This window comes from Miniopterus schreibersii (assembly GCF_964146895.1).
Source record: "Miniopterus schreibersii genome assembly, chromosome: 1".
NCBI lineage: Eukaryota > Metazoa > Chordata > Mammalia > Chiroptera > Miniopteridae > Miniopterus > Miniopterus schreibersii.
In genome coordinates, this window is record NC_138101.1 from 52,457,961 (window position 1) to 52,484,414 (window position 26,454).

The following is a 26,454-nucleotide window of genomic DNA, read 5'->3' on the forward strand; positions in this document are numbered from 1 at the left end:
AATGAGGTATTAATAAGTATTCTACTAATACTTATTCTACATGATTGATGTGGAGGCTACATGTTGCTTATGAATAATGCTGTAATGAACATAGGGGTGCATATATCTTTGCGAATACATGTTTTTTAATTTTGGGGGTATATATATCCAAGAGAGGGATTGCTGGGTCATATAGTAGCTCTATTCTTAATTTTTTGAGGAATCCGAGGCACTTTTAAGAGGGAAAAACATTTTTTCTCATCTTGAGAGAATTTAAAATGTAGTAATAAAGAGAGATGAGCTGAGAGCATATAAATGGATACTATAAAAGTAAAAATAAAACAGTAATGCTGATGGTGGCCCACAATGTCAGTCACCAATGACCTCCATTTTGCCAAACCTAAAGATCAACTTGCTTGATAACTGATGGAGCTGATCATTCCCTATTCTTCCCTTGTTTCTCACACCCCAGCCCTCTTGGCTTTCCTCCTAGGACCAGTTTTCTGTTGCAGGCCGGCCATTCTCACCACCTGGGTGCTCTCGGTCTGCCCCCTGGCTTCAAGTATCACCTCTGCGCTGGGGACTGCCGGTAGCACGGCTCCACCCGACCTCTCGCGCAACTGGAACAGTTTATCTCACTGCCTCTTTTACACCAAGCATCTCAGTTATCACCAGGCTGGACTCCTGACCCACCAGCCCCAAATCCAATCCATCAGCAAATCTGTGGACTCTGACTTTCAAGACATCTTGCATGTGAGCGTTTCTTCTCTTCCCCCCTCCAGGATATCACCTTAGTGCCAGCATCCTCCTCCTGCCCCCACCCTCTATCCCTTTAGTATTTTATTTTTCTTCATGTTGCTACTTGACGTTACGCTAAGTATTTATTTATCTGTTGGTAAAAAGGAGAGTGGAAGCGCCATCAGGATTCTGCATCTCTACTGCCGAAACCAGTCTGGCAGGGGGTTGGCACTCAGCGGCTTTTATCGAGCACTCTAGGAATTATTTGGACGCGTTAAGGATTCTCCGTTAAACTGTCCTAACATATCAGAGTCGCTGTGTTACGGTCCACATTTCACAGACGTGGTAGGTGAGGCACAGAATGGTTAAGTCACTTGCCCGAAGTCCCCCAGCGCGCCAGCGGCTCAGCTAGAGGTAAATCGAGGCGCTCTGCCCTCGGAGCCGAGCGCGACGGCCCCTCCCGCTCCTCGGCCCCCGCCCTCCGCCCTCCGCCCTCCCGCGGGAGCCCGCGGTGGGCGCGCCGGGAGGTGTCCCGATGACGCCAGGGCAGCCCTCCAGGGGCGAGTCCCGGGGCAGGCTGGGACCAGGGTGGGGCCGACCCGTCCAACCTCGCGTCAGTAGCCCTCGGGAGCCGGGGGAGACAGAGCAGCCAGACCTGGGCAGGTGGCAGGCGCGGGGCGCGGGGCGCGGGTTCGGGATGTACTTCTGCTGGGGCGCCGGTGCCCGGAGGCTGCAGCGCCGGGAACCCGCGGGCGGCGCCGAGCTGCGGCAGGCGGCCAGCGGGGAGCGCCACTCGCTGCTGCTGCTGAGCGACGGCACCGTCCACTCGTGCGGGGACAACAGCCGCGGCCAGCTGGGCCGGAGGGGCGCGCCGCTGGGCGACCGGCCGGGTGAGCGCGGGGACCCCGGGGAGGGCGCGGCGCGGGCGCGCGGGGCGCCGGGAGCCTGGGCGCTGCGGCGCCGCGGGAGGCGGGGCCGCGGCTGCGCGCCGCCCAGCGCAGCTCCAGCAGTTTCGCTTTCCGGACGCGCCGCGGCTAGTTTCGGTTTCCAGTTCCCCCGGAGAGAAAAACTGAAAGAGAAACCGTGGCCGGGCTGAGCCGTCCGAGGGGCCCCGGCGCCGCCGGCCCTCCCGCCGCCTTGCCACCCCGCCCTCGCCTGCGCGAGTCTCTGCAGCGGCGGCTTCCAATGGTGGTTTGTGGGTTGGACGCCGGTAGCTCCCTCAGAAATATCCTAGGGCGTCTTTTTTCTTAATATTATATATTTTTATATATTTATATATTAAAAATTATGCATTATATATATAGTATATATATACATATACACTTTTACAATTACTAACTGTTGTAGAAACACAGCAGAAGAAATCGCCTATAATTCCAACACCCAAAGACAACTCTTAATATTTTAATGCATTACTTTTTTGTTGGGTTCGGGGGGTACTTTTGGTATTATATATTTAATCTTTATAAAATCATGTCACTATACAGCTTTGTATGCCCAGTATTTATATAATTCTGTAAATTGCATTTTTACCAAACATAATATCATGAACTTAATGCCTTTTTATATGTATTTTTGAAAATACATTTTAAATTGTTGCGTAACGTTCCAGGCTCTTAAATTATTCTCCTTTTGTGGAACTTAGTGGGGGCTTTTTTTCATTAGGGGCTTTTATAAATAATATTATGATTATTATTTTATAAATAATATTATGATTTAATCATAAATAATATTATGATTAATCTTTGATGAAATTTTTGATTACTTACCAAGAATAAATTCCGAGTGTTGTGTCTGGGAGAAAAAACTTTTCCTCTGCCCTCTTAGTTCGTGTTGTGAGGACCTGTGAGCTTAGATCCACAAGAGAAGAAGCGTACAATTTTATCCATAGTTTCGGTGCACAGAAGTTCACAGAAAAGAAGTGAAACTCAAGAAGTCGTGAGACTGGGGGGCATATATGCAATTTTAACAAAAATAGGGGGTTTGGGCTTTGAGGGATGATCAGTTGTGGGGAAGTGACTTGGAAAGATATGGGGGAAACTAATAGAAGACAAAGGTTATTTTAGTTAAGGGTTGTTTATACAGACTCATCTCAGTGCCATCTCTGGTGATGAGTCGCTCTTGCTGGTGCAGGAGAGGGGGGACATCTTCACAAGGAAAATTTATGCTCTGCTGTTCGGTGGGTGAGGGGAGGGAAGAGAACTCTCCCTGCATCAGTGGATTTTCAGTTGCCTTCTGCTCAAAATAATCCTTATGCCAAAGTGGCATATTTTGGGGTGGCACATCCTGATCCCCTTCAGGTGGAAATGAGGGGGGCAAGGTGATACTTAATGCTAAAGTGTTCTTTAGGAAGGTGGTAGCAGTTTCTACTTCTGTGAGTGTATGAATCTTTGGGAAATTTTTAAATTGTTGCACAGTTTGAAAGTAAATCATTGAAAAGGCTAAGATCACAAAGGTTTTTTAAAAGAAAACGTGTGATAACAAAAACTTCACTGGTAATGCTGTACTTAACTCCAAACCTTTGCTAATGCAGAGACAACACTTTGGGAAACAGGCTAGATTGGCGTGTAGGGAAATGTGACCAGGGTTTCATTTGGGGGGCCATTTGGCCCACTTAGAGGCACATTACCGCACTCTATTGTGAGAAGACCTGGAGTCTGCCTCTCATGCTCATGAGACAGGCGCCCTGCTTGTTTCCTCCTGAGCAAGGGATTAATTCTCTCTTCTCCCTATTCAGGGTTGAGGATCCGAAAGAATAGAGTGGAGGCAATCCCACCTCCTCTCCGGCTCCCTTTATTTTGCTGGGGTTTGCTACCACCATCGTAGAAAAAACATTAGCTCAAGTGTCACAGTTCCTACAGGTTCCCCTCTTCCACGATTCCCGCCCTTTTGAATACCAATTATATTAACATAAAGACCTGCTGAGCTATTTCCTTCACACCTTTAGCATGGATGTTAGTCCTTAATTTAAAAGCCTTTTGCAAGAGACAAGCAATCCAAATGACCCTTCTTTTTGAAGGAAAGTACTATCTTGAACTTTCTGTTAAATTAATAATCTCTGGGTTTTTGTTTTGCTTTGTTTTTGTTCCAAAAGAACAAATTAAGGCTTTGGAAACTCTACGCGTCAGTTTCGTGAGCTGTGGAAAGGAGCACTCCCTGGCTGTTTGTCCCAAAGGAAGGGTGTTTGCATGGGGAGCTGATTCTGAAGGCCAGCTGGGGATTGAGGAATTCAAGGAAATAATTTTTACTCCTAAGTAAGTGTTTCAGTTCACTCATTCATTCATTCATTCAATATTTTTTGGTCACACCTGCCAGGTACCGTGCAAGGTGCCAGTGTACAAAGATGACTATGGGAACAAACAGTCTCTAACCTCAGCCATTACAGTGTGCTGCGGGAAGGAGGCAGAGAAAAACTTGTAACACCAGTGATTATGTAGCAGCCTATGAGGAAGGGCTCGGTGAAATTCGAACATGTGACCCTCCGGTCTTAATCTAATCTATTGGGAATGACTATACCACTTGGACACCACCCCCCTCCCCCAAGTTGGCATAAATATTATTTTAAAGTAAAAACATTTGAGCTACTGAAGATGCAGAAAAGCAGTCTTATCTGAATTTCCCTATCTGACTAAAGCAGTGCCTCCTAAAATTCAGCTGCCGTTAACCCTTCTGGCAAGGAGTTTCCTGTGAATTCAGCTGCTGTGAAGACAGACTGCCCAGTCAGCATCAAACACACACACACAAAAAGCAACAATAGAAACATCCATACTCTCCCATCGAAGTTCTAACCCCCCCACCCCCCGCTTTCATTATGTTAATATTATAAACCTTCACTCAGGCTATTCCAGTTTCTATTACTGGGAGCTCCCATGTGTACAAATAAATAAACCATGTCTTTTCTCCAGTTAATCTGTTTATTCTCAATTAATTGCAGTTCCCCAATCACTGCACCCAAATTGGAGAAAGAAAAGTTTCTCTCCCAGCATAAACTTTTTGTTATAAGCCACTGGGTCCTAATATTTTACTTAGTAAAATGTAGGGGGGGAAATCATATCCTCACAAACAGCTTTCTAGGACAAATGATATGATAAGCAATCTGAATTTTGTGTTCATGAATTATACACACTTTGGAAATGTTCAAAAGCATGCTCTTTAATACTAGGAAGTTACCATGTTGCCTCCCATGGGCATTAAATCATGTGAGAAATAGCTGTGGCTTGGAGGAGTGACCATTGAACTTGGAATGGAAAGATCAAGGTTTGAGTCTAATTCTACAACTTGAAACATATATGACTTCTTTGAGTTCCACTAGTTTCAACTGTGTGAAATTGCTGATAGTTGTGTTTTGATCCACAAAAATGGCAATTCAACCCAATGGTTTGTCTCACGGGGCTTAAATTAGGTGATGTAGGTGACAGTGTTCTATAAATTTTAAAGCCCTGTGCTACATGTGTATGAAGAAATTTATTTTTCTTTTAGACCAATAAGTATAGAATAAAAGTTAGTGTATTAAATAATACATTAAAGGTCCAGTAAAAATCACTTTTACATTACGTACTGTTTTGGATTCTGCCCTGTACCTTTGTACATGTTGATGTCATGTTAAAACAGTTCAGAGCTTTGGAAAAAAGATTCTACAGAAATACAAGGGCATAAAATTGTCTTCCTAGACCAAACATGATACCTGGGATGTTTTAGATATCTGTAGTTTACTAGGTGATCCATTCTGAAGAACAATTAATAGGTTTTGTATCTTTTTTTTTACGTATCATTTTTATTATAGGAAGATAAAAACTCTGAATGGTGTAAGAATAATACAAGTTTCCTGTGGAGACTACCATTCCCTGGCATTATCAGAAGGTAAAAAAGGCTTTTTTTTGATCTCCTAAGTGTCCTTAAAAAGTAATTTTCTTTAATTCAAGTGATACTTGTTGATTTTTAATGCTTTGGGGTTCATTTTAATGCATTTAGAAGTTTTTAACTCTCCAGATTTCAAAAGATGTTTTGTTCTTCATATTTTTTTCAATATTCTTTGTTCTTCTTATACTCTAAGTAAGTATTGCCTAATTTATATTTCACTGCCATAAAGACCATCTCTGCATGCATGACCTGATTGGCTGGCTCTTTCAGAACTCAGTATTGGTTTTATTTCCAGTACTTTGCGCCTTATGCTGAATTGCTTGCCTACACTGGCAAACTCATATAGACAAAAGCCTAGTTATCTTTTGTACCTAGATCAAAGAAAGAAAAGTCAAGATGTCAAAATCGTGACTCTACCTTTTTTTTTTTTTTTGAGGCGAAAGGAGACCTTTATTAACGCATGCGGTCCCAGAGGAGGCAGTCTCCAAATTCTGGGCCCTCTACATTTTTTCTACCAACATCCTCGATCCTTTACCCATTTCTCAGTGAGAGTGTCAGGGAGGAAAAACTTTTCCTTTACCATCTTAGGTTCAGTACCTGGGGGGCTACAAATATAAGACAGATTACTAAGAGAAAAGGCACATACTTTTTATTGATATTTCCATGCATGGGAATTCACAGAAAAGAAGAGAAACTCAAGAAGTGGTTAGATTCTGGGGTTATATACCATTTTAACAAAGGAAAGGAAGTTTGGGCTAGAAGAGAGAAACTGTGGGAAAGTGACTTGGAAATAGGTGGGGGAAATTAAGGGAAGATGAGGGTTATTTTACTAAGGGTTGTTTATGCTCCCTCACGTCAGTGCTGACTCTCCATCTCTGCTGATGGTCCCTCTCCCATTCCTGGTACAGGAGAGGATGCCTTCACAAAAGGAAATGTATGCCTTGCTTTTGGGTGGGTAAAAGGAAGGCAGAGAACTCTTTCTGCATCTATTAATTCTCAGTTGCCTTCAGCTCAAAATAATCTTTATCCCAAAGTGGCATGTTCTGATCCCCTGCAAGAGATATGTAGGATTTGTGTGTCCCCCAGGTGGTTTCTTATGCATAACTGCAGTTGTGCCACAGACGCCATGGAGAGCCGACATTTCTTGGTTGCCTTCTATGTGCCCCCTACTGTTAAGTGCTTTCTGTGTGCTGTCTCGGGTAATCGCCTAAAACACAGAAGCTAGGGCCTTGGCAGATGTGGCTCAGTTGGCTGGAGCATCGTCCAGTACACCAGAAAGTGGAAGGTAGATTCCCGGTCAGGGCACATCGATGTTTCTCTCTCACCTCAATCTCTCTCTTCCTCTCTCTCCCTCCCTTCCTCTAAGATCAATAAAAAATTTTAAAACAAACACAGAAGCTAGATATTATCTGCATCCTCATTTCAGAAATGAGGATATTTGGGCTCACACACTAATAGAAGAGGTGGGATTTGGACCTATACTTGTTTACATCCAACCCTAAGTTCTTAATGACTGTACCATGTAGGCTGTGTAACCAAGACAGTCACATGGCTATAGTATGATTCCTTCTATCTACCTCTTCTAGCTATTCGATCTAAGACAAGTTTTACTTTGCTGAGTGTCAATTTTCTCATCTGTAGGAATATTGATGCCTAATTTAAAGGTTGTTTAGGAGATTCAGTGAGAGAAGGTACACAATTTATCCTCTACAGTCTGTAGCAGATAGGGTACAATAAACAGTGTATTTTCCTTCCTTTCTTTTGTTCTTCTGTTTTAAAATTAGAACATGTACATTTTTATTGAGGTATAATTGACATACATTATTTAGTGTGAGGTGTGCAACATAATGATTTAATATTTGTATACACTGTGAAATAATCACCACAAGTCTAGTTAACATCCATCACCATACATAGCTACAGAATTTTTTTTCTTATAATGAGAACTTTTAAGATTTAGTCTCTTAACAACTTTCAAGTATGCAGTACAGTATTATTAACTCTAGTCACTATGCTGTACATTACATTTCCATGACTTATTTATTTTATAACTGGAAGTTTGTATCTTTTGACTCCCTTCACCCATTTTATCCCCAACCTTCTGCAACCACCAATCTGTTCTTAGTATCTGTGAGTGGGGTTTTTTTTTAAAAAAAAATTGCACATATAAGTGAGATCATACAGCATTTGTCTTTGTCTGACTTATTTCACTTAGCACAATGTCCTCAAAGTGCATCAGTATTGTTTCAAATGGTCCTTCTTTTTTAAATTTTATTTTAAATGTGTTTTTATTTATTTTAGAGAGAGAGGAGGGAAGAGGGGTAGAGAGATAGAAACTTTGATGAGAGAGAAACATCGACCAACTGCCTTCTTCTGGGGATTGAGCCCCCAATCTGGGCATGTGCCCTGACTGGGAATCGGACCAGTGACCTCTTGGTTTGTGGGTTGATGCTCAACCACTGAACCACACCAGCTGAGCGCAAATGGTCCTTTTTAATGACTGAAATGATTTGAATTATTTCCTTAGGTACTGATTTGTCTTTACATTGGTCTCGAATGTAAAAACTGTGTAGAACCCAGCACTCAACGCATTTGCTATGGTGAACTATGAGTTTTCATACATCTTCATGAGAGTTTAACATTTGCAGTGTGCTCTCAAAAATTCTTTTCAGTGATAGAAATAACTTAGAAGAGTTCAAAATAAAAATTAGATATAATAACATAAAAATCTGAGATGTGTTGGCATTTCTCTGGGCAACTAATTAAGCATTAGAGCAACTTTATTTTTGACCTGATATTAATTATCCATTGCTGGTCAAATTCAACATAAAATGTTGGTTTTTGTCCCCGCATGGAATCATTTTACAGTATTTATCAAGTGCCTGCAATGTTTCCAGCAAAGAGAATATAGCAGTGAACAAACCTAAGGCCCTGCTTTCATGGAGCATATATTCTGAAGGGAAGAAGGCGAAGAGAACCTTAAACACAGAGACAAATTGTTATGTAATATAACAGATAGGGATAAGGGGTGTGAAGAAAAGTGAGTCAGAGTAAGGACAGAAAGCAAGTACTTGGGCGAAGGAAAGGGGTCTTTCTATTTATAAAGGAGGTCAGGGAAACTCTCTCTTATCAGGTGACATATGAGCAGAGACCAAAAGGAAGGGAAGAAAAGAGACATGATGCTAAGACCATGATCCAGAAGAAAGATCCAAAAGCAAAGGTGATGAGGTAGGGGGCATGCCCAGGGGTGTGCTCAGCAACAGCAGGGCATCTGGAGAGGCATGAGCAAGGGGCAGATGAGGTCTGAGAAGCGGTCATGGGAAGTACGGGGGACCTGGGGCTTGTGAGTCTATTATTGAGTGAGATAGAAAGCTCCTAAAGGGTTCTATCTGACTTATATTTTTAAAAGATCGCTCTGGCTGCTCTTTGGAGAACACCTTGCTGGGGGCAAAGGTAGAATCTGGGAGTCCAGCAAGGTGCTGTTGTAATTTTCCAGGGCAGAAATGATGGTCGCTTGGCCGCTAATAATGCTAACAATTGGGGAGGTGAGAAGTAGTTGGAGTCTGTATAAACTCTGAAGGTAGAGACTTTAGGATCTACTGGATTGGAGGATGTAAAAGGAAGAAAGGAGTCAAGGATGACTCCAAGGTTTTTGGCCTGAGCACTTGAAAGAACACAGTTTTTCTTTACTTGGAAGGAGAAGAGGAGTGGATGTTGTTGGAAGGGACTTTTGAAGACGATCTTGACCATCCCCCTTTCCTTTAATCAGAATACTTGACCCTCCTTTATACCTGTTTTATTCTTCAAAGATTTTTAGAATTAAGGTGGTAGTTTCTATTTGAATTTGGTATTCCAATGTGTGTACAATTCTGAATTCCTCTTCTTTATTTTTGTAGATGGCCAAGTGTTTTCATGGGGAAAGAACAGCCAAGGTCAGCTGGGCCTGGGGAAGGATGTCCCCTCCCAAGCCAGTCCACAGAGGGTGAAGTCCCTGGAGGGGATCCCCCTGGCTCAGGTGGCTGCAGGAGGAGCCCACAGCTTTGCCCTGTCTCTCACTGGGACTTCATTTGGCTGGGGAAACAACAATGCAGGACAGCTGGCCCTCAGTGGGAAAAATGTCCCAGGTAAGGAGATAGTCTTGTTCTTGCAGTAAATTATTATTTCTTTCCAGTTGGAAGACCAACTCTGCAAAGGGCAATCTCAGAGGTTAGAACAATGGTTCCCAAACTTTATGGCACATCAGAATAACCTGGGGACTATATTAATTTTTTATGGTTGCTGTAACAAATTATCACAAACTTAGTGGCTTAAAACAACACAGATTTGTTATCTTACTGTTCTGGTGGTCTGAAGTCTGATGTGGGTCTCACTGGGCTAAAATCAAGGTGTCAGCAGGGCTGTGTTCCTTTCTGAAGGCTCTAGGGCTATAGCCATTTTCTTGCCTTTTCCAGCTTCTAGAAACCACCTACATTCCTTTACTCATTGCGCCTTTCTTCTTCAGAACTGGTAATGGCTGGTTAAGTCTTTCTCAAGTCACATTACTCTGACTTTGATTTTTCTACCTCCCATTCCTTCAGTTAAAGGACTCTTATGATCTCCCTGTCTTAAGGTAAACTGATTAGCAACTTTAATTCCATCTGTTTTCTTAACTCCCCTCTGACAGGTACCCTAACATGTTCACAAGCTCTGGGAAAAGGACATGGACATCTTTAGGAGGCCATTATTTTGTCTACCACAAGAGCATTTAAAAATCCCAATGCCCAGCCTCGCCGCGCGTGGCTCAGTGGTTGAGCATCAACCTAGGATCCAGGAGGTTGCTATCCGATTCCTGGTCAGGGCACATGCCCAGGTTGCGGCCTCAATCCCTAGTCGGGGGCGTGCAGGAGGCAGTGGATCAATGATGACTCTCTCATCATTGATGTTTCTATCTCTCTCTCTCCCCCTCTCCCTTCCTTTCTCTGAAATAAAAAAAGATACAATATATTTTTTTTAAATCCCAATGTCCAGGTTGGACCCTATATCAATTAAATCGGAATGTCTGGGGATGGAAGCCAGACATCAGTCATTAACAGAGATCCCACAGGTGCTTCTGTGTGCAGCAAAGTTTAGGAACCACTGGATTAGAAGCCTGTTAGTAGTGGAAGCAACCAGTTCCTTTGGCAATCTTTAAACAAAACTCACCGTGAAGTCTTCCACATGGACCCTGTCCTCCTCTGTTCAATTTTTTACATTCAGCTAACATATCTTTAGCACCTGTTTAGTGCTAGTACCATGCTGAGCACGTCTAATTTCATTTAACACTGTCAGCATGAAGTAGGTTCTTTTATTTTCTCTGTTATTATTACGTATTTGCAGAATACCTACTGTGTGACAGAAATGAATACAACATGATGACACTATGATTAGGATTAAGTTCTTAAAGCTTAGCTTTCCAGGGCAATAAAGTTAGGCATTCCAGAAGATTAAATAGTTTCCAGAAATAAGTGCTAATACACTGCTTTGCTTTGCTTTTCCAAAGCAAGGCTTTCCCTTTGTTTTATAATAACTCTGATTATTTATTCACTTCTAAAAATTATGTTAATGAATTATAAGATAATAAAAGTATTAAAAACTATAAAAATATAAAAATTCTTGATATCTGAGTCCACCTCTTATACTCTAGAAATTCTGCTTTCTTTCAACAGTGGAAAGCCACAAGCCTCGTTCAGTTGGTAAGCTGAAGATTCTAGATGTGATTTATATCAGCTGTGGTTATGAACACACTGCAGTGCTTACCCAGGTAATCCAAAATGTCTTGCTGTGTTTCAAAATCCCAGGCAAATGTTACCACAAGGTGCAGTTACTGATTACTGTTGAAAGCAAGATGTGGATCAATATATCAACATATCTGTTCAGTGTACAAACTTTTAAGAGGAGAAGTAACCCAGTATAAACCATGAAATTTTCAAGATCCTCTAACAAAAGGTAATTTTAGCTTTAGGATATATTTATTTTATTTTTTTAAGTATATATTGATTTCAGAGAGAGGAAAGGAGAAGGAGAGAGAGATAGAAACATAAATGATGAGAGAGTCATTGGTCGGCTGCCTTCTGCACACCCCAGACTGGGGATCGAGCCCTCAACCCGGGCTTGTACCCTGACGGGGAATCAAACCCTGATCTCCTGGATCCTAGGTCGATGCTCAACAGCTGAGCCACGCCCAGCCAGGCTAGGATATATTTTTAGGTACCTACTAAATTAGATTAATGGGGGATAATCCTTTTAGTAATTATTCATAATGTGGTTCTACAGGTAAAAATTATTTTAGAGGCACAAAGTAATTTTTACAGTTTTCAATAACCCACATTACAGGCTAGAACATACTTTGTTCCACTTCTTGCTTGGTACAGATATGAGCTGACTTCCTGAATATTTCCCTCCCCTTTTTGTACTGGCCATATAATATATTCCATTGTAATGGATTTTTTTTCCATAGCAATAAGTTGTAGACTTGAAAACTGTGTGGTTGAAATGTTTATTTAAAGACTAAATATCTAAAATAATCTTTACTATTTGTTTGAAAAGCATGTTTGGATTATATCATTCTTAGTTAACAAGAGAAAGCTAGAGTTGTTTTAATCAAGAATCATCTAAAAGAAGGAATACACAGTGAGCCAAAATGTATGGGACATGGTCAAAGCAGTTCTAAGAGGGAAATTCATAACAATACAGACCTGTTTCAAGAAACAAGAAAAATCTCAAACAATCTAACCTTACACCTAAAGGAATTAGAAGAAGAAGAACAAAGCCCAAAGTGAGTAGAAGGAAGGAAATAATTAGAGTAAGAGCAGAAATAAATGAAATAGATACTAAAAACAAACAAAAAAACAATAGAAAAGATCAATGAAACCAAGAGCTTGTTCTTTGAAAGGTAAAAGAGAAAAAAGGTAAAATTGATAGACCGGACTCATTAAGAAAAAAAGAGAAAGGGTTCAAATAAATAAAATCAGAAATGAAAGAGAAGTGACAAATGACACCACAGAAATACAAGATTATAAGAAAATACTGTGAACAATTATATGCCAACAAATTGGGCAGCCTGGAAGAAATGGATAAATTCCTAGAACCATACAGTCTTCCAGGACTGATTCAGGAAGAACAGAAAATCTGAACAGACCAATAATAACTAACGAAATCAAATCATTAATAAAAAAAGCTCCTAACAAACAAAAGTCCTGGATCAGATGGTTTCACAGGTGAATTGTACCAAATGTTGAAAGAATTAATACTTCTACTAAAACTATTCCAAAAATTTGAAAAGGAGGGAAGGTCAATATTACCCTTATACCAAAACTAGACAAAGATACTACAAAGAAAGAAAAATACAGGTCATCATATGAATATAGATGAATATAGATGCAAAATCCTCATCAAAATATTAGCAAACCAAATTCAGCAATACATTAAAAAGATCATACCCTATGATCAAGTGGGATTTATTCCTGGGATGGAAGGTCGGTTCAATATCCACAAATCAATTACTGTGATACACCACATAAACAAAATGAAGTATAAAAATCATAGGATCATATCAATAGATGTAGAAAAAGCATTTGAAAAAAATCCAATATCCATTTATGATAAAAACTCTCCTCAGAGTGGGGATAGAGGGAACATATGTCAACATAATAAAGACAGTATATGACAAACCCACAGCTAACATACTCAATGGTGAAAAGTTGAAAACTTTTTTATTAAGATCAGGAACAAGACAGGGATGTCTGCTGTTACCACCCAGTACTATGTTCAACATAGTACTGCAAGTCCTTGCCACAGAAGTAAAACAAGAAAAATAAATAAAATGTATCCACATTGGAAAAGAAGAAGTAAAACTGTCATTATTTGCAGATGATATGATACTATATAGAGAGAACCCTAAAGATGCCTCCCAAAAACTATTAGAACTTAAATGAGTTCAGTGAAGTAGCAGGATACAAAATTAATATTCAGAAATTGGTTGCATTTTTATACACCAATAATGAACTATATAAGAAAGAGAAATTAAGAAAACAATTGCATTTACAACTGAACCAAAAAAATCCCTAGGAATAACTTTAACCAAAGAAGTGAAAGACCTATACTCTGAAAACTACAAGACATTGAAGAAGATACAAATAAATGGAAGGATATATCATGCTAATGGATATGAAGAATTAACATCGTTAAAATTTCCATACTATGCAAGGCAATCTACAGATTCAATGCAACCCCTATCAAAATACCAATGGCATTTTTTACAGAACTAGATCAAATAACCCTAAAGTGTATGTAGTACCACAAATTACTTCAAATAGCCAAAACAGTCTTGAGAAAGAAGAAAGTTGGAGGTATCACTCTACCTGATATCAAACTATACTACAAGGCTATAGTAATCAAAACAGCATGGTACTGGCATAAAAGCAGACACATAGATCAATGGAACAGAATAGAAAGCCCAGAAATAAACCCGCACCTATATAGTCAGTTAATCTATGACAAAGGAGGCAAGAATGTACGATGGGGTAAAGATAGTCTCTTCAATAAATGGTGGTGGGGAAACTGGGCAGATGCATGCAAAAAAATAAAACAAGAACATTTTCTTACACTATATACAAAAATAAACACAAAATGGATTAAAGATTTAAATGTAAGACCTGAAACCACAAAATTACTAGAAGAATACAGACAAGAAACTTTTTTTTTTCTTTTCTCTTTTCAATTTATTGCATGAAGGAGCTACACTAGTCCAAGTTAAAAGCAGACCCCAGTTGGTTACATTATACAAGCTGTGAGTTTTTTAAACTTGTGACGAGGGGCCCTGGCCAGGTAGCTCAGTTGGGTAGAGCATCACCCCGATGCACCAAGGTTTCAGGTTCGATCCCTGGTCAGAGCACATACAAGAATCAACCAATGAATGCATAAATAAGTGGAACAACAAATCGATGCCTGTCTGTCCCTTTCCCTCACCCTCCTCTCTTTCTTTCTCTCTCTCTCAAATCAATAAAAAACATTTTAAACTTGTGACAAGGCATAGAAGGGAAATTCTGCTCATTGCAAGGAAATTCTCACATAAGCTTTAGTGAGCCAAAAGCACTTAAAACCCAAGAACCTTCCGTGGGTTGCCCTTAGCCAGTCCAGTCTCTACAAGGAATTGGCATATGTTCTTGCGCTGGTCGCCGCAGCTGAATTACTTATCCATAGTCTAGATGCTCAATTACAGTGCCATTGCAGGCAAATTTCTCCTTACATGCCTTCACTAGTTTCTTTTTATCATCTTCATCAGTGATTCCTTGGAGAGTAGTAAGGGTCTTCCTGCCATTTCTCTGTTGAATTCTTACATGGACATAATCCTCAGTGCCAGCAGGAAGCAGATCATGAACCTTACTTGCATCAGCAAAGGGGTAGGACAAGTTGAGGTTCTGGATAGTGGACATATGATAGGATTCCTTTTCCTCCAGAGAAAAGGCCTGAAGGCTACTTTGGGAGAAAGTGGGGGGCAGGGGCAGCAGAGCATTGGGAAACAAGGGGGACTGAAGGAGGAGGTTGCTGAGTCCTCAGCAGCAGCTCAGTGATTGGGGCTGACAGTAAACTCTTTGACATAGCTCTTAGCAATATTTTTTTGGATATGTCTCCTCAGACAAGGCGAAAAAAAGAAAAAATAAATGGGACTATATTAAACTAAAAAGGTTTTGCATAGCAAAAAAAACACACACAACAAAATGAAAAGACAGCCTACTGAATGAGTGAAGGTATTTGCCAAAGGTAAGGGGCTAATAGCCAAAATACATAATGAAGTCATACAACTTAATACCAAGAAAACAAACAATCTGATTAATGGGCAGAGGACCTGAATAGATATTTCCCCAAAGAGGACATACAGATTGCCAATAAACCTATGAAAAGATGCTCAACATCACTAATCATCAGGGAAACTCAAAACCACAATGTGATATTACCTTTGAATGGCTATCATCAATAAATCAACAAACAAGTGTTGGTGAGAATGTGGAGAAAAGGGAACCCTTGTGCACTGTTGATGGGATTGTAAATTGGTGCAGCCACTGTGGAAAAGAGTGTGGAGGTTCCTCGAAAAATTAAAAATAGAACTATCATGTGACCCAGCAATCCTACTTCTAGTTATTTATTCAAAGAAATACAAAACACTAATTTGAAAAGAGATAGGCACCCTATCTTCATTGCAGCATTATTTACAGTAGCCAAGATATGGAAGCAACCCAAGTGCCCATTGATAGATGACTGGATAAAGAAGATGTGGTACACATATGCAATGGAATATTACTCGGTCATTAAAAAGAGTGAACTCTTACCATTTGCAAAGACATGGATGGACCTAGCGGGTATTATGTTAAGTGAAATAAGTCAGACAGAGAAAGATAAATACCATGTGATTTCATTTATATGTGGAATCTAAAAATCAAAATAAGCTAACAAAGCAGAAACCAACTCATAGATACAGAAAACAAATTGATGGTTGCTAGAGGGGATGGGAGTTGGGGGACTGGGTAAAAAAGGTGAAGGGATTAAGAAGTTATAAAATTAGTTATAATTGCCAGTTCTAAAAATAGTCATAGGGATGTAAAGTACAGCATAGGGAATATAGTCTATAATATTGTAATAACTATGTATGGTGTCAGATGGGTAGTAGGCTTACTGGGGTGATCACTTTGTAAGGTATGTAAATGTCTAATCACTATGTTGTACACCTGAAATAATATTGTGTATCTACTGTAATTGAAAACTAAATTTTAAAAAGAATCATCTTTTGAAAGGATATAATTTTGAGAAGAATGCACAAATAAATAAAGGAACCCTATACTTAAACGTTAGTGTTATTTTTGAACCAATTAATTTGTCCATCCACTCATTCTATAAACATATATTAAGTGCCTAATTTTTAAGGGAGTACCAATAATATTTTATGTTTAATGTGTTAACTCTATATTCACTATTAGAAATAGTAAATATAGGACCTCTCCTCTTTATATAGAGCTTATATTTCACATAGTGCTCTCATATAACTGTTAAGATACATAATCTAACTTTTTAGTTACTTTTTTTTTATAACCTGAGATTAGTTTGGTTTCTCCTTTTTTGAACAGAATGGGAAAGTGTTCACATTTGGAGATAATAGCTTTGGACAGCTGGGACACAGCCCCACTGCTAAGAAGAGTGGTCCACAACAGGTGGAAAGGATTGGTGGCCTGGTTTCCCAGATAGATTGTGGAAGGTAAAAATAAGCTTTTTTTTTTCCTTTCTTTTCTCTTTCCTTTTTTAAGCATGAATAGAAACATTATATATATACTGTTATATTTTATGAGTTGGAAATGACTCATATGGCCCCGGACAGTTTGGCTCAGTTGGTTGGGCATCATCCTGTGCACCAAAAGGTTGCTGGTTCGATTTCTGGTCAGGGCACATTCCTGGATTTTGGGCTCGATCCCAGGTAGGTGTGGTGTGATCCTTGGTAGGTGGTGTGTGGGAGGCAGCCAATCAGTGTTTCCCTCTCTCATCCATGTTTCTCTCTCTTTCTCCCTCTCCCTTCCTTTCTCTCTAAAATATAATTTAAAATCTTTTTTTTTTTTTTTTAAAAGAAAAGACTCATATGTAATGTTATCAAAACTTAAAACTCTAAAATATGACTATCCCTTTTGTAGATCATTTTCTTTTCTGAAATTTACTTTTTTCAAATACAGTTTAATTTTTCCATTTTTTTCTTCTTTTTCATCTAAGTATTTCATTTATTTAATAGGAATTAGTTGGAGGTTTACTGTGTATAAACCACCTAACTAGGTGCTGGGGAGTAGGAAGTGGGTTTAGAGCAAAAATAGTAGTACTTGGTAATCTCATGCTCATGCGTGTAGATGATGTATATTTGCATATATATTCAGAGTTTTTCATAAGCTAGTTATGAGGAATCTTTGAGTATCATCGACCTAATTCATAAAATAAAACACCTGCATTTAAAACACAAATGATAAAAACCATAGTAAAGATCTACCAATAATATTCTCCCTTTAAGGCTAGTAGTAAGTTACTATTCACTGACCATTTGTTTAGCCACATCATTTGGTGCCCTCTAACCCTGACATGGTGATAAGGGAGCTGCATACTTCGTGTAAGAGAAATCTGTTTTGTGTGTGTGTATAAGAGACATCGTCTTTCTCAGAAAGCATGAGTATCCTGGTCTTCATTATATATATTCTCTCTCCTACAGTTATCACACCCTTGCATATGTCTACACCACTGGTCAAGTGGTGTCTTTTGGTCATGGATCAAGTTGCACAAGCAACGCAACTCATCCAGAGGCCCGGACAGAAGACTTGGACATTAGCTGCCTGATTTCTGATGCTGGTATGAATGGTCCCACTAACTCATGATTTTCGGTTAATTGATGACACTGGAGGAGAAATATTATTCAGCTTCCTCTCAAAGGAGTGCACAGAACTATGGTTCCTCTAGGACTGTTTTTTTTCTTTTGTACAATATGCATTTTTTTCTTGTACATTAATTCCTGGAGTATTTGGTAACCTTTTCTAAAGATTAAGGTAACACAAAAGAAGATCCCAAATCAGTTACTTAAGCATCAGAGCAATACCCTTTTATGTATTTAATCAAACCTCTTCTAAAGCACATCAGCCTGACTTCATGACGCAAGTGTGTGAGAAATTAAATTTTCAGCCAAGTGAATACATGACATATAACTTGTTCAAAAGTAATCTTTTCTGCTGTTTGTAGTCAAAATCCATTTAGAAGAATATAAATTGCATATAAATAAGTAAATTTAGCTTGGTAATAATCAGATTTTTTAAATGCTATGTTTTAGTGTTAGATTTACAACAAAAGATTTATTTTTTACTTATAAAAACAATAAGCATGGATTTATGACTTTCTTTTAGACCTTGCGGATGTTCGAGTCAAACACATTTTTGCTGGAACATATGCCAACTTTGTGACAACTCATCAGGTATCGCTTGTTTTAAAAATCCCCTTTTTCCTCTGGACTTCAGAGCGGTATTTGGAGTATTGCATCATTTGTATATATTCAGATTTCTTACTAAAATAATAGGGTCCTCTCTTAGAATGCTTTTCAAAGATATTACATAATTCTTACTTCCTCAGTTGGCTTTCTAACAGATGAGACCCCAAATTCATTGCTTTCCCACTATTTATTACTAAGTAAGAATTCTAAAAATGATAACAGTAGTGAGTAATGTCAATTGTAGACCTCATGCATTACACACCAATCCGAGTACCCAAGTGGATCAACACATTTAATGCTCATATCAACTCTAGGTGGCATTCTTTTCCTCCATTGTGTGAAGACAAAAGCATATATGGTTTTTTCCTAATTTGTACTCTTTTCTAGTATCAGGAATGTGTCTAAACTTGACATATAGACTCTTACTGTGTCGCCTGGGACAGAAAATGGTGAGAGGCAAAGGTCTCTGTGTTGCTGGGGATAGTCAGGAGATGGTACTTGGCTGCTCTGTCGTAGCCATTCAGTCGGCCAACAAACACCCCCTGTGTCTCAGGCTCCGCTCTTGGTGCTGGGGATGAAAGTGGATAATACAAGGATTCTATTGTTTGTATCTTATAACGTTGCCCTCATTCATGGTGTTTGGGCTCTACAGGGAAGGACAGATGATAAACATGGAAATGCAAAATAAATAAGATTTGTTAGAGAGTGACAAGTGCTGTGAAGAAGACAAAAATGGGTTGTTTGTGGTGGGCTTCTTTAGAAATGCCAGTCAGGGAAGGCCTCAGAGAGGCTCTGACATTTGAGCAGCTTAGATCCAGAGAAAGCATTTCAGGTGGAAGGAACCACAGGTAGAAAGCCTGGCACACGCATGCGATTACCTGTGTGAGAAACAGAAAGAAAGCCAATCAGACAGAGCGTGGGGGGAAAGGGTGAAGAATCCTCTAAGATGGAGCCAGGGATGTAAGTGAGGTCAGGTGTGTGAGGTGGGGTCATCGTGAAATGGCCTTGGAGAGGAGATCCAGAGCTTAGTTGGTTTTCTGAATCTGGAGCTCAGGGAGGACGTCAGCACTAGAATGTAAACATGGTATCAAACTCTAGATGGTGTTTAAAGCCAGGGGCCTGGATGAAAGGTCACCTAGAGAGAAAGTGAAAATGAGAAGAGAAGGGGGACAAACTCCAGTCTTGAAGACTTCTCTCCATGTCAAGGTCAGGCAGTGAGGAGGAGCCAGAAGAAGAGCCTGAGAAGGGCCAGTTTCTGAGGCAGGAGGAAGTCAGGGGAGGGTGGCCCATCAAGCCAAGAGAAGAAACTTTCTAGAAAGAGGAAGTGGCCAACGCTGTCACATCCTGCTGAGAGGTGAAGAAAGATGAGCACAGTTTGTCTTTGCTCTGTTCATTAAGACTGAGTCATCTCAGGGGAGAATGGATGAACCTGACTTAGTGGGGTGGACAGAGAATAGGAGGGGAGCCGAAGGAAACAATGACTATGAAAAGTCTTGACTTGTGTTGTGAAGGGAAGTAGAGAACTGTGGGAGGGTTTTGTTATTGCCTAGAGAGGTAATATTAAGGTATGTTTGTGTGCCAGTAAGAGTGATCCAGTTCATATGGAGAAAGTAATGATGCCTGAGAGTGAGTAATTGCCATAACTGCATGTTGGGGGTGGTTGCTACTGCCATCCAGTGTGTAGAGGCCAGGGATGCTGCTGAGCATCCTACAGTGCACAAAACGGCTCCTCACAACAAAGCATTATCTGACTCAAAATGTCAGTAGCATCCGTTTAGAAACCCTGATCCAGGGCATGAGTGGCTGAGGTGGAGCAGAGGAAAAGATTGGAGATGAGATCAAGAACTGAGAGATCAAGGTGGGGAATAAATTGTGTTAATTCTGAAGTTGCCAAGAATGACAAGAAGAATTATGACAGGCATGGTGGTGCTAAGGAAGACAGTCAGCAAGGTGCCGGAGTTTTCAGTGATTGAAGGGTAGTGACTACAGCATTGGGAGATGATTGTAGAAGAAGGGGAGGCCGATGATACAGTCTGATGTCACGCCCTTCAGAGGAGTCAGAATTTTGAAGTAGAAAGTAGGAGGAATGGTAAGTAGGTGCCAGAAGGGAACACTTTATTGTCCTCAGGTTCCTGGGATGTGGAAGGAAAAAAAGCTTCTTCATGACTGAACTACAGGGGATACCCAGGACTCAGATAAAAAAGCTGGAGGGAACTTTAGGAGTCATGGTTACACATCTTTTTCAAGAGGTCTTTATTTAAGCATTAAACAACAGTGATGCAAAATTTCCTGACTCATTACAAGTTCAGTGGGGGCCAAGGTATAGTATGGAACAGAGCACTAATGTCTTTGGAAGACTATATTAAAGACTGATTTTTCTTTCCAGACAGTGATTTCTAACACCTCTAGCTGAGCCATTAGGTTTCAAGTATTGTATAGAACCATGGTTCTCAAAGTGTGGACCCCAAACCAGCAGCATCAGCATCAACTGGGAACTTACCAGATGCATATTCTTGAGCTCCACCCCTGACCCATTGAATCAGAAATGGTGGAGATGGGCCCAGCAATCTATGCTTTAACAAGATCACCAGGTTGCCCACTGAAGTTTAAAAACTGTTGATATAAAAGTAAAAATCTGTGGCTTATTAAAGAGGAGAAAGAAACTAGTATTCATTGAGTACCTACTATAATACAAAGCTTTGTATACCTAATAAAATTTAATCTTAATAAGATCCCAGGGATGTAGGTATTGGGTATTGTTATCTCTTTTATTGTGGTAGCATATATATATATAACAAAGTTCGCTATTTTAACCAGTTCTGAGTGAAAATACAGTGGCATTAATTGCATTCACAATGTTGTAGAATGCAACTATCACCACTATCCATCTCCAAAACTTTTTCATCACCCCAAACAGAAAATCTGTAAGCATTAAATATTAACTCTCCATTCCCCCTTACCCCCATTTTCAGGTAACCCCTAATCCACTTTTTGTGTATAAATTTTCCTACTTAATATAAGTGGAATCATAAAATATTTGTCCTCTTGTATCTGACATATTTCACTGAGCATAATGTTTTCAAAGTTCATCCATGCTATAGCATATATCAGAATTTCCTTCCTTTTCATGGCTGAATAATATTCCATTGTATGTATATACATTTATCTGTTGATGCTGTTGATAGACATGGGTTGTTTACATCTTTTGGCTATTGTGAATAATGCTGCAATAAATATTGGCCTACAGGTATCTAAGTTCCTGTTTTTAATATTTTGTGTTATCCCATTTTTTAAGTGTTAAATTAAGGCTCAGACCAAGCAAAGTGGCCAAAGCTAGGAACTGGACCAGACAAGTCTGATGCCACAGCTCCTCTCTCCAAACCCCATTGCCTAAGAGGGCTGGTCCTATCTACCACCTGTGCCACAAGCTTTCCTGGGTTATCTGTTACTCAGCATGTATGTGTATTTTCCTGATCATTCTTTTAGTTTTCTTCTTTGAAGGATACTAGTTCCACAAATGTTTCCAAGAAAACCTTGCCAGAAATCAGCCGAATCAACCAGTCCAGGACAGAACAATGGATGGCAGTGACAAGTGGAAGTAATGAACGTGAAGTGGCTAAGAGGTGGCTCTGTCCGATAATTATCTACCACTTTTATTTGGTTTTGAAGCCATGGTCATTTTATCCTAGTCATAAGAAAGAGGGTTTGGCTTTGTTGTGAAGGCATTTGTATTTTAGCCGTGATTCTCTTCTGCAGGCTCTTAGTTCGAAGAAGTCATTCACTTATTCACTAATTCATTGTCGACTTAACAGAGGTATACAGGGTGGGGGGACAGTGGGTTTATAGTTGTGAGCTCACAAAACAGAGTTTATTCTTGTATTATTACTTATTAAATATTGTATTATTTTCCATACAAACAACTCTAAACCTACTTTTTCCCCACCCTGTATTGAGGATATGCAATATCTCAGGCACCCTTAGGTGAGGATGAGATGCAGGAGTGATTTTTATATCTTCATAGTTTATTCTCTGGAGCTCCTAGTTTGTGTTCAGAAGGATGGATTTTATGTAAGTCTAGATGACCTGATCAAATCAACTATGCAGGCTGTTGGTGAGATGCAGCAGTCACATGCATAACGCATAACCAGCATTTGGAGGACTCTTAGAAGAATCATTATTTTCATTAATAATGATTCCACATCATCAATTATATATTCAGACATGAGATAAAAGTAGGCATGCTTTATAGTATATTAGGACTTAATCCTTATGTTCTTGTTTTTGCAGTGAAATAAACATGATATTTTCATCTCCTGCTTGTCTGACTGCAAGTTTTTTAAAGAAAAGGTAATATTTACATGAGATTTACTTTCATATAAAACACTGGGAAATTTTTTAAATGGAATCTTTTGAGTCAGTCATTTCAGTTTGTGAGTTTTGTTTATGAACAAAAACTCCAGCATAGAAAACTCCATGGGCTGTTACAGAATTCTTCCATTTTGTAAAGTGATTTTCTATTAGACCCCTATTAAGTTGTAATTCCTAATTCACAGTGTTTACTTCCTGACCCTGCCCTCCTCTGTTCTCTGACTGGAAGGAATGGTGTGTTTTTCTGGATCTTTGTTTCTATGAGTACCATCGCATTGCTTTGGTACTTAGAGGCCAAGGCTGTACATGGCAGTTTTATTGTGGTGGGATCAATAAGGAAAACAGATACTATTTGTCTTATCTTTAGTCTCACTACTACAGAGGAAAATCTAACTTTTCTCTTATATGGTTTGACACTTGTCCTGACCCAGTAGTTAAAATAACTCCTTTGCAAAATGTTCAATATTTGGTCTTGTATTTCTTCCCCTCCTTGTAGGTTCATTCATTCTGTACTGTGACTAAGAACCATTAAAAGATAACCTGAGAGGGGGGAAATGCTATCAGTTCTCAGACACAGCATATAAAATTTTGCTGTTACTGCAGCCCAAACTTGTAGCTGCTGTAGAGACACTAAAGTGTTACCTATGTTTTTTTAGCCAAATGTAAATTTCATGTGTTTTTTTATGCCAAGGAAATGGATTATTTTGAAATGAGGCAAACTTTAAGAAAAAAGTTTATATCTGATATGTACTAAGATAAAACTAAATAATGATATATGAAGTTTAGAAATATTCCTTTCCATTTGTTTATGTGGGTTTTATTGCATTTCTTGTCTCCAAAGAGAATCTGGAGAAACGAATTCCATTGATGTGGACTTACAAATGGCAAGAGATACCTTCGAGAAGTTAACAAAAAAGGAATGGATTTCCTATATGGTAATAGTCAATATTTACTTGAAAAATAGAGCAATAGAATTTCCCTATGAGAACCAATATGATTGCAGGTTAATTTTGTTGGAAACTGAGTGAGGGGGCAGGGCTAGTGTTCATTTTGTCGTTGCTATATTCCAGACACTGTATTAGGTGCTGACTTTTATTTTCTTTTTGAATGCTTAAATGTGTTTGTTTATGCAGTTTCTCATCCAAGCGCAGTTGAAGCTTCCCCACCCGCCCGAGGAGGGATCTTGGAAGCCTTTAGTCAGATGAGGGAAGCTCTGACGGCTTCTTTCCGCATCAGCTGTATCTCAGAAGTCTTCAGTTTAAAGTCACCTTTATACCATTTCGGGTTCCTACAGTTGACAATATTTTTATTTTCAATATGAGAAAACCAATGCTTGAGAGGTAAATAACCTCTAGCATGACATGAAAAAAGCATTAGTTTGAGAAGCAGGGTAATCCTGGACTGGGAGACCAAAAAGGCTGATCTCTATTTTGAGATGAATCTTAACTCTAGTTTAGAACAATCTGCTACTGATTCATCCCTTATCCTCTTTGGGATATTTTCTTTACCTATAAGTTGAGTTCATCTTTAAGGTCTATTCCAATTTAATGTTTTGTAATTCTCTATTGTGTTGAAAGGAAAACTTTCCCTCTACCAATTTAGGTTCATGTGTTTGGGGGCCTGCAAATTGACAATAGACAGATTAACAGGAACACAGAAAACAAGTTTTATTCCCATGCATGTGGAAGCATTTGAATGAAAAGTCCATGAACAGCTAGGGATGAGGGCTTATATCCCAACGTACTAGGGAAAGAGATGGGGAAGAAATGGAGTTCAAGGGCAGACAAATGGGTTTCTGGGGGGACAAATGAAAGATGTGACAGCTTGTGATAGTGTTTGTTTATGCAGTTTCTCATCCAAGTGCAGTTGAAGCTTCCCCACCCGCTCGAGGAGGGGTCTTGGAAGCCTTTAGTCAGATGAGGGAACCTCTGAAGGCTTCTTTCCGCATCGGCTGTATCTCAGAAGTCTTCAGTTTAAAGTCACCTTTATACCATTTCAGGTTCCTACATTTGAAGGGAAAGGGGGAGGGTGTTCCTTAATGTGCAGTTCGACACTACATTTTTATTTTCAAGATGAAGAAGAACAGTATATGTTATCAAGTATATTTTAAAAGTAAATTTATTTAGGTGAGATGGGAGATGATTCGATGTGCTTTTCCCAGCGTAAGTTCCAAAGAACATTAATTACACAGAATGCTCCGTAAGAAAGAAAGGGTTCTTGGTGAAACAACTTTGGAAACACTACATACTATTATGCACATCAGCAAATCAAAGATTCTGTCATACACCAAAAAAAAACCTCGCTTTTTTTACCTTATTTTTCTCAAAGGTATTTGACTTTGTGATTATTTTGCCATATACACCTCCTAACATTCCACAGAAATCATGTTCTGGACATCTGAGAAAACAAATTTTAAGGACATTAATGTAATAATAATAATATGTAGTACTTTACAGTTTATTGTTGCATATATCATCTTTCTTAACCCGTATGCCACGTAGAGGCAGAACTATAGTAAAGAGTATCTAAGATCTACTAAAGAGAATAAATAACACTAGCTGTCGTCACAAACAACTTCTAAACTTCAGTGGCTTGACACAATGAAGATTTCTTTCCCACATCATAGTCCCATGAGGGTTTCAAATAAGAGGCACCTGTAGGGGGCGGAATCTTTTTCCCTCTCTCCATCTTAGTTTCACTGACTGGGGCCCTACAAATAAGACTGAGAAATGACAGATTAATAGGTGAAAAACAAGCAGAAGTTTATTCACGTGTGCATCTTTCATATACACTCAGTGATGAGAAATTTGAAGGGGTGGTTAGAACATGGGCTTATATAGCATCTTAGTAAAGCACAATAACTTTGTAGAGAAGTGATAAGACAAAGGGAAAGGACTTTGAACTTCTAGAGGCACCAAATTGTGGGAAGGCAAATACATGGAGAAGCGAATGGTAGAAAGGGGCTAGTCAGCAAGGTTTGTTTGTGTGGACTCTTTCTCAGTGCCAGCTCCTCTCTGCTGATAAGGCTCTTATCCCCTTCCTGTATAGGGAGTTGGGGACAGGAGAACACCTTCACAAAAGGACTTTATATTCAGTTTTCAGGTAGATAGAGGGAAACCAGAAAGCTTGTTCTATGTCTTTTTTTCCTTACTTGCCATCAGTTCGAAATGAGTGGCATATTTGGGGTGGCATACCTGCTGCCCTTCCCACCTCTGCACAGGTGAATTCAGGACTGATGCAGGCTCCTTCCTTCTGGGCTCTGGGCCCCTTAAATCCTCCAGGAGATCTTTTGTGTTTGGTTGGCAGACTAGGAAGGAGAGTATGTCAGGTCATTTGAGGGGATTCAGGGGGCCATGCCTCGAAGTATCACACATCGCCTTCACTCACATTGCACTAGCTGGAACTCAGTCACATGGCCCCACCTAACTGCAGGGGAGGCTGGAAAAGGCCATCCCTCTGTGAACCCAGGAGGAAGCTGCAACAGGATTGAT

At 39.7% G+C, this 26,454-nt stretch overlaps 1 protein-coding gene and 1 pseudogene across 2 annotated transcripts in view; one reads left to right on the forward strand and one right to left on the reverse strand.

Annotated features, from left to right (window-relative positions):
- The first annotated feature begins 1,303 nt into the window (after nucleotides 1-1,303).
- The window catches only part of HERC6 (HECT and RLD domain containing E3 ubiquitin protein ligase family member 6), a 52,713-nt gene continuing 27,562 nt past the window's right edge, over nucleotides 1,304-26,454 (forward strand). Inside the window, exons 1-11 of the mRNA XM_081161457.1 lie at nucleotides 1,304-1,607; nucleotides 3,812-3,971; nucleotides 5,501-5,577; nucleotides 9,474-9,701; nucleotides 11,262-11,356; nucleotides 16,716-16,843; nucleotides 17,831-17,967; nucleotides 18,513-18,580; nucleotides 22,097-22,218; nucleotides 22,883-22,942; nucleotides 23,805-23,898. Of these exons, the coding sequence (XP_081017583.1) occupies nucleotides 1,415-1,607; nucleotides 3,812-3,971; nucleotides 5,501-5,577; nucleotides 9,474-9,701; nucleotides 11,262-11,356; nucleotides 16,716-16,843; nucleotides 17,831-17,967; nucleotides 18,513-18,580; nucleotides 22,097-22,218; nucleotides 22,883-22,942; nucleotides 23,805-23,898 (1,362 nt within the window). The 5' untranslated portion in view covers nucleotides 1,304-1,414. The remainder of the gene's footprint in view (nucleotides 1,608-3,811; nucleotides 3,972-5,500; nucleotides 5,578-9,473; nucleotides 9,702-11,261; nucleotides 11,357-16,715; nucleotides 16,844-17,830; nucleotides 17,968-18,512; nucleotides 18,581-22,096; nucleotides 22,219-22,882; nucleotides 22,943-23,804; nucleotides 23,899-26,454) is intronic.
- LOC308568479 (eukaryotic translation initiation factor 1 pseudogene) lies at nucleotides 14,690-15,029 on the reverse strand (annotated as a pseudogene). Its single transcript has one exon. The product of its transcript is annotated as a eukaryotic translation initiation factor 1 pseudogene (transcript).